This window comes from Symsagittifera roscoffensis, chromosome 9 (assembly GCF_963678635.1).
Source record: "Symsagittifera roscoffensis chromosome 9, txSymRosc1.1, whole genome shotgun sequence".
In the NCBI taxonomy this organism is placed as follows: Eukaryota; Metazoa; Xenacoelomorpha; order Acoela; family Convolutidae; genus Symsagittifera; species Symsagittifera roscoffensis.
In genome coordinates, this window is record NC_087070.1 from 7,164,657 (window position 1) to 7,172,613 (window position 7,957).

General features: G+C 42.4%; 3 protein-coding genes across 3 annotated transcripts; all 3 read left to right on the forward strand.

Moving 5' to 3' along the window:
- Positions 1-1,015: 1,015 nt before the first annotated feature.
- On the forward strand, positions 1,016-1,756 carry LOC134854693 (uncharacterized). Its single transcript, XM_063871049.1, has one exon. The coding sequence runs from the start codon at positions 1,016-1,018 to the stop codon at positions 1,754-1,756; it is 741 nt and encodes a 246-aa protein (XP_063727119.1).
- A 56-nt stretch (positions 1,757-1,812) lies between these two features.
- LOC134854694 (uncharacterized) lies at positions 1,813-3,985 on the forward strand. The gene is made up of 2 exons (XM_063871050.1): positions 1,813-2,082; positions 3,017-3,985. The coding sequence occupies exons 1-2, from the start codon at positions 1,813-1,815 to the stop codon at positions 3,983-3,985; spliced, it is 1,239 nt and encodes a 412-aa protein (XP_063727120.1).
- Positions 3,986-5,525: 1,540 nt separating this feature from the next.
- On the forward strand, positions 5,526-6,299 carry LOC134854695 (uncharacterized). Its single transcript, XM_063871051.1, has one exon. It carries the CDS (start codon positions 5,526-5,528, stop codon positions 6,297-6,299), a length of 774 nt encoding a protein of 257 aa, XP_063727121.1.
- Positions 6,300-7,957: the final 1,658 nt, after the last annotated feature.

Genomic DNA, 7,957 nt, shown 5'->3' on the forward strand with positions numbered 1-7,957 from the left:
CCATTCTTTCCCAAGTTTTTATCGGCATCACACTCACTACCGCTCCTGTGTCCAGAAGCCCTGTGACTCCGAGTTTTGTTCCGTTGGTGTCGAGCAGATGTGCAGTCACATCTGCTTCATACCCAATGTGTACTGCGTCTTGTTCCATCATGGCGTCATGGCCTATCCTGCGGACCTTGAGTTCCTCTTCTCCCAAATAGATCTGCCCCATTTGGTCATCATCTGTTGTTACATAAGTCCTGGTGTAGATACTGATTCCATCCACGTTCAGCCTTACTTGATACGGCCCATAGACCTCTACGTAGCGTCCATGAAGTTTCTTCATGCGAGGGCCACCCGTCGTTAGTAGTGCTCGCACGGCTCTCGACTCGGTGCGTGGTTCCACCTGCCTCAGATAATCTGCATATGTGTCCAAATGCATCAAAGTGAACTCGGATGGTTCACACAGATTTCTTATTACCTGGTGTCCAGCCACTGAGATTATCGACTGTATCTTGCTTCCTTGCGGCACCATGCCGAACCTCTGGCCGGAGATCACATTAAGTTTCATGCTCAAACTGCTAGGTGCTTTCGTTTCTTCGAACTCCATTGCTTCGAAGGTATTCAGTTGCTCCTGAAGTTTCTCATTTTCCAGTTCAAGTTTCACTTTTTGTTCGATCTCTTTCGTCACCAGTTCCTGCTGCACTCTATTTAGAGCATCCCTCGCGGCTGCCTTATAATCGATCTTGAAGTCATCAGCCGCAGTTGCTGGTGTTGAAGCCTAAAAAAGACATTTCAGCTTTCTACTTGAACTAAATCTACGATTGAACTGATTTACTTATTTAAAACCGCATTTTTACAAAAATCAATTGACTTCTATCTATAACTCGTGAAATAATTTACACTCTTTGCAAATCACTAGTTTTATTCAGTCGGATTGGTGATTTTTCATTTCCCAACTTTTGCTGCACAACATTTTTGGTGCAACGCGACTCACGAACGAACCAAAGATTAGAAACAAAGAGGAAAGTTAAAAATGTCATCACCTGCTAGTGACATGAGCAACGTGACGCTCACTCTTCCTGCTTTGAAGCGATCAAGAAGTGCTAACATCGGTGTCATTACCCGATCGGAAAATGCCGTCTCAGCAATCTTCGACAAAGAGGCATCTGCTCTAAGTTACAAGGAAATTGGAACTCTCAAGGCCAATCTCACGATGTGCGAACGAAAGAAAAAGGAACTGGAAGAGCTTAATCAGCGAATTTCAAGTTTTCTAAACGATGATGAAGATGCACTTGAAGTTGAGTTGGAGGAAGCTGAGAAAATCTACCTTCAAGTAGATTGTTTGATGGAAATGATCACAACTATGTTAGATGACCGAGGAAAATGTTCAACTGAATCGGTCAAAGATGACGACAGCGCAAGCGGAACCGGATCCTACAAATCCACTTCCCAACGTGGTGCTGGTCGAAAACAAGATACTTGCCTGAAGTTGCCGAAACTGAATTCGCCAACATTTAGCGGAAGGTATGACCAATGGCTACCTTTCTTAGATTCCTTTGATGGAGCAGTTCACTCAAATGCATCGCTGTCTGATGTTCAGAAACTGCAATACCTAAAGGGTGCCCTCAAGGATGAACCGTTTCGTTTGCTATCCCACTTGCCTACTACAAACGCGAACTACTCAGTCGCAAGGGAACTTCTAAAGGATCGATATGCTGATGTCAAGATGATCTCACACGCTCACTTGGAATCAAGTTTGAATTCACCCCAATGAAGCATGAGTCATCCGCTTCAATACGTCGCTTGATTAACACCTACACGGAAAACACGATGGCACTGACAGGGCTTGGACTAAAAATTGATCAATGCGATTTGATCTGGGTTCACGTTTTGGCCAAGAAATTAGATTCTGAAACTAGAAGACAATGGGAACTTTCCTGCGCGGGAAGTGACATGCCAAAAATCAAGCAGATGAAGAAGTTCTTGGAGGAACGATCTCGCGCCCTAGAAGCTACGAAGGACCTCCAGTTACCTTCAATTCATAGAAAAAATCATCAAGGAAGTTCAGACCAATCTGGAAATTCTAAGAAAGATGACAAGGTACAGACATACCACACGAACTCTGCTAAGACGATCAGCTGCCCATGCTGCAGTGGTGATCACCGCGTGTATCAATGCACAAAATTTCAGGAAATGTCAATTTCCAATAGAAGACAAGAAGCCAAATCAAAGCGATTATGCTTCAATTGCCTGTCCCTTGGACACCAAAATCATGAGTGCAAGTCGAAGTCAACGTGCCAAACCTGTCAAAAGGGTCATCACACGTTACTTCACATCCATACAGACCCAAACAAGCAACCCGGACCTGAAAATAAGTTTACGGGTCATGGGGGTACTAGTACATGTGCCACTACCATACTGGGAACTGTACTAATTGAGGTGAAAACTGCAAATGGCGGTTATCACAATTGTCGAGCCTTACTGGACAGCGGATCTGAATGCTGTTTCGTTACAACCAGCTGTGCTAACCGACTCAAGCTACCAATCAAGAAATTGACTCTTCAACTAACTCGAGTTGGCGGAGGAGCAAAAACTGTGAAATCTGGTTCTGTCAATCTGGAAGCAAAGGATTCTCAGAATCAATCTCTACATATTGAAACCCTTCACTCTTCAAAAACTTTCTGGCTACCTGCCCAGAGAACGGGTGAATATACCGAACAGTTTGGATATCACACGTCTTAAGCTCTCGGACCCAGACTTTGACAAACCAAAGGAAATCGATATAATCCTAGGCTGTGATGTCTACAACGACATTGTTGGCTGCGAAAAGATTAAGCTTACAGACAAGCTTTATGCACGTGACACTCTATTTGGTTGGATGATTAGCGGCAGAACACCCGGTCCTCCAACAACCTTTTTCAAGTCATTTCATGTGTCTATTGACGATAGTCTAAGGAAATTTTGGGAATTAGAAGAAATTCCTGATTTCAAAAAGACAACAACAGAAGAAGATCGATGTGAATCTCACTTTAAGGAAACAACCATACTACAAAATGGACGATTCACTGTGCAGCTGCCTTTCAAGCCCAATAGTCAACTTGGCGACAGTTTAGCACAAGCAAAACGCAGATTCAATTATCTCGAGCGACGACTGGAACAGAATCCAGAACTTAAAGATCGCTATACCGCATTCATAGACGAATTTCTCGATATGGGGCATATGGAGTACATACCGCCTGGAGAAATCGAAAAGCCAGTTGATAGCGTATATTATCTGCCACATCACTGCGTTTTCAAGGAAGATTCTACTACCACAAAGCTACGTGTAGTTTTCGACGGATCTGCAACAACATCAACCGGACAATCACTCAACGACACTTTGATGGTTGGTCCCACAGTACAAGACGACCTCTACTCGATAATCATGCGCTTCAGGTTCTACCCAATTGCTTTGTCAGCAGATATCGCAAAAATGTACCGACAAGTTGCTCTAGAGGACAAATCGAAGGATTTCCATCGCATACTTTGGAGATCAAATAAATCGGATGAAATCAAGCATCTCAGGATGACACGTGTTACATATGGAATAGCTTCGTCAGCGTTTCACTCAACAAGATGCCTCAATGAAGTAGCAAATCAATCTAAGAACCCAATGATCAAAGAAAGTCTCAAAAATTGTTTCTATGTAGACGACTTTCTTGGTGGCGCTAATGATAAGCATGAAGCAAAAAAACTCATCTCTGATTTGTGCGAAGAGCTGAACTCTTATGAATTCCCTCTTCGAAAATGGACTTTAAGCAATGCTAAAATAATTGAAGGATTGCCAGAACATCTCCGCGAAAAATCGGATGTGCTGGAACTTTTCTCTGACGAATACAAAATCAAGGCGCTAGGAGTCAGTTGGAAGCCCAATAAGGACATTTTTTTGTTTTTCAACTGCCTTACCAGAGCTGAAACTGCTTACAAAGAGGACTATTCTGTCCACAATCTCAAAATTGTTTGATCCGATGGGATGGCTAGCTCCATTCATCATCAATTTCAAATGTCTCATGCAACAACTATGGGTCCAAGGTTTTGATTGGGATTCTGAAGTCGATCAGAAAACCAAGGAAAAATGGTATGAGCTCACCGGAACATTGCCTCAACTACTGAAACTACGAATACCAAGATCTATGAGCTCACATCCAATAAAGGAGGTTCAACTTCACGTATTCTGTGATGCTTCCGAAAAAGCATATGCAGCCGCAATCTATGCAAGAATTACCAATGATGATGGCAAAACTTTTGCATATCTACTAACCTCCAAAACAAAGGTTGCTCCGGTCAAAGCAATCTCTGTTCCCAAATTAGAGCTCTGCGGTGCAAGTTTAGCTACCAAACTTCTTAAATCAGTTCATTCAATTTTGAGGAAAACAAATCTCAAGATAACTTCACACGCCTGGACTGATTCAACAATTGTCTTGCAATGGCTTGCTCAACTTCCAAGAACGTGGAACACTTTTGTTGCAAACAGAGTTTCACAAATACAAGAGACCCTACCCAGAAGTGATTGGAAACACGTGCCAACAGCAGTAAATCCAGCTGATTTAGCCTCTCGTGGTGTATTAGCTGACACATTAATATGTTCCTCACTCTGGTGGAATGGACCAGATTGGCTGACCAAAGATGAAAGGCACTGGCCCAACCTAAAACCATCTCTAGTTGAAGCACCTGAAAAACGAACCGTCAAAGCCAAGACTAATGCAGAAAGTGAACAAATTCGAACTGTTCTCGCAAATCATGCTCAAAACGAAGAAATGACGGATGGAATTTTTCGTTTAAAGAACTACAGCACTTGGAACAAGACAGTACGCATCGCATGCTATGTACTATCATTTGTTGAACATCTTAAGCATAGAGTATCGACAAACTATCGGAAGCGGCTCAGATCTAAGCGGACATCTGATGTACAACTTGAAGAAGATTGTCTTAGTCCTAAAAATAGAATTATGGCAAAAATGCTAATTCTTCGTTTAGACCAAGACATACACTTCAAATCAGAGCTAAATTGTCTAAAGGTGAAAGGGGAGCTGAGTAAAACATCGAAACTACTCAATCTTAGTCCGTTTTTCGACAAGGATTACGATCTACTAAGAGTTGGAGGCAGACTTTCACAATCGAACTACCCAACAGACAAGAAGTTTCCAATACTCGTTTCAAAAAAATCTGATTTAGTATCCCTACTTATACGCAAATATCATGAAGATACTCTTCATGGCGGGGGGCAATTAGTACTGAACACAATGAGAGAGGAAATTTGGATAATCGGAGGCCGTGATCTAGTTCGACAGTTCATTAAAAGATGCATGAGATGTGTCCGATTTAGTCAGCAACCTACTTCTCAATTCATGGCTGATCTTCCTACAGAAAGAATAACACCCGCAAAACCATTTGCTCAATGTGGAATAGACTTTGCTGGTCCCTTTGAAATTAAGGAAGCAGAGGTCTCAAAAATTTATGTTGCCGTCTTTGTTTGTCTCGCGACAAAAGCTATTCATTTGGAAATGGTTACTCGTCTAACCAAAGAAGCATGCATCCTTTCATTGAAACGATTTACTGCACGCCGTGGCAAACCTGAGAAGATCTTAAGTGACAATGGAAGCAATTTTATCGGGGCTCGAAATGATCTGATCAAAATCAAGGAACTGCTCGACAAAAATGGAACGGACAAATCAGTTGTTAGTTTCGTCAATAGCCAAGGAACTGAATGGGTCACCATCCCTCCTCGTGCTCCTCACTTCGGAGGATTCTGGGAAGCAGCTGTAAAAAGTATGAAGAGACATATGCGAAAAGTTATAGGACTGCAACGTCTCAGTTTTGAAGAATTTATTACAATTCTCAATCAAATTGAAGCTGTCTTAAATTCACGACCATTGTATCCAATGTCAAGTGATCCTAACGACCCAACTCCGCTGACACCCGCTCATTCTCTGATAGGGGAATCATTGCTAACTCTTCCCTCTGCGGACATCCAAGTTTCAACCAATGTACGATATCGACTATTACAGAATATGATCAAGGATTTCTGGAAAGTTTGGAAAAAGGATTATCTCATAACGCTACAAATACGGAAAAAATGGTTCACGGATGGCCCAGAATTTAAAGTTGGCAACCTAGTCCTACTTGCCGAAGACAATGAACGACCGCTAGAATGGAAAACTGGACGAATCATAGAAGTTTATCCTGGAAATGACTCAATTGTTCGAGTGGTAAAAGTGAAGACCACAACTGGTGAATACGTACGCCCAGTCGCGAAGCTTCGGAAGCTACCAGTATAGCAACCAAGTCATATCCAATGTGCAGTTCATTTAAAACAAGAACTTTATATTGCTAAAAAAAAATCGAAAAATATCAAAAATGTGCAGTTTTCAAATTTTAAGAAGTAGTACCCCCATGACCCTTTTGAGAGTAGGAACCTAAATTACCCCCTATGCAATGCATTATGGTCTGAATCGTTCATATTGACCACTTTCATGTAAATTCCCAATGTTGTATGTTCATAAAAGTCGAAAATGATGTAAATTTTCATCAATTTTTGTGCTAAATCGTGCATTAAAATTCGTATGAGGTTGTACCCTCATGACCCAAAATAAAATTATTGTCTGAAAACAGCTAGGATACGCCTACGCTACTGTCTTGAATTTAACAATAGGCTCTCTGATCACGTCAAACTGTTAGAATGTTATATTTGCCTTTAAATTATATTCAAAGATGTCGTATTGTAATGATTTACAACCATTAATTCGCATAAAATGTTTTTCTAAGTATACAAACTTTCGCTCATGACTCATACCGTTAATACTTCACTTGTATACGCCTTACTTATGGTGCAGTCAGATTTAGTTCATTTATTGAATAACAGTTAACATATTTACCGTTGAACAGTCATTTGCTGTTATCTGGTCCTCTTCGCTTGTTGACCCTGCAGTGTTGCTGGCAGCGCTTCCACGCAGATGCTACCAAGGAAAGTCTAGTTTGCATCTCCGCATAGTACATACAGCAGACCCTCTCTTCGTCGCAGAGAGTCAGAACTGCATGGCACCACGCATATGGAAGATACAAACTTTTCCCCTCCTCAAGAACACCATAGTGGATCAGTTTCTTCTGCCGAGGACCAAGGTTCCTCAGATACTTAGCAGCATCAGTGAACATCATCTCCGAATCATTGCTACCGGCCAGGCGCTCAAGTTCACCAGAGAGATTAACTTCAGATGTCATCAGCCACAACTTTCGGCCCCCCAGAAGACACAAAACAGCATCATCTTCATCCTCCAAGTCTTGATGGAAAGTCCGGAAGGACGAGGACTCTACAAAAATACCTTGGAGAAGAGAAGAAAAGACCTGCTTTGGCCATCTGGTCTGACCTCCAGACATGACGCCAATAACACCCTTAGCTGTCACACTAGGAGTCTCTCGACAGTTAACTCCAACCTCCCAGCCAGTGAACAATGACCCTTCTACGTTGAGGTCACTGATACGTTTAAGACCACTAAGTTGCTTCTAAAACAAAACAAACAATTGATGCACACCCGCTATACTCTACTACTATGATACAATGGAATAAATGCTACTCACAGTCTCAGCTTTCGGAAACCGCAGAACTGCCCTATCCACGATTGCAGCTTCCTTCCTTGAAGACTGGATCTCATCCAACGACTTTACAGGAATCGGAGTGAAACCCAGATCTCCTCTGGTCACTGAATCGAAGAAACCCTGCAGGTCCTCCCTGTCGACAGCGCCCCGCCTACTGGACCTTCGCACCTCGCCATGTGGAGGCAGACGTGGTGCTCTGCCCGACTCCGCCCTGTTCTTTCTCTCCTTTGTCTCGTGCACTGTGAATGGATAGTCGTACCCAGACATAACAACGATCTGAAAATTGAAGATACTTCAAGGGAGGCGGAATGTTGAAGTCTAAAAAAGACATTTCAGCTTTCTA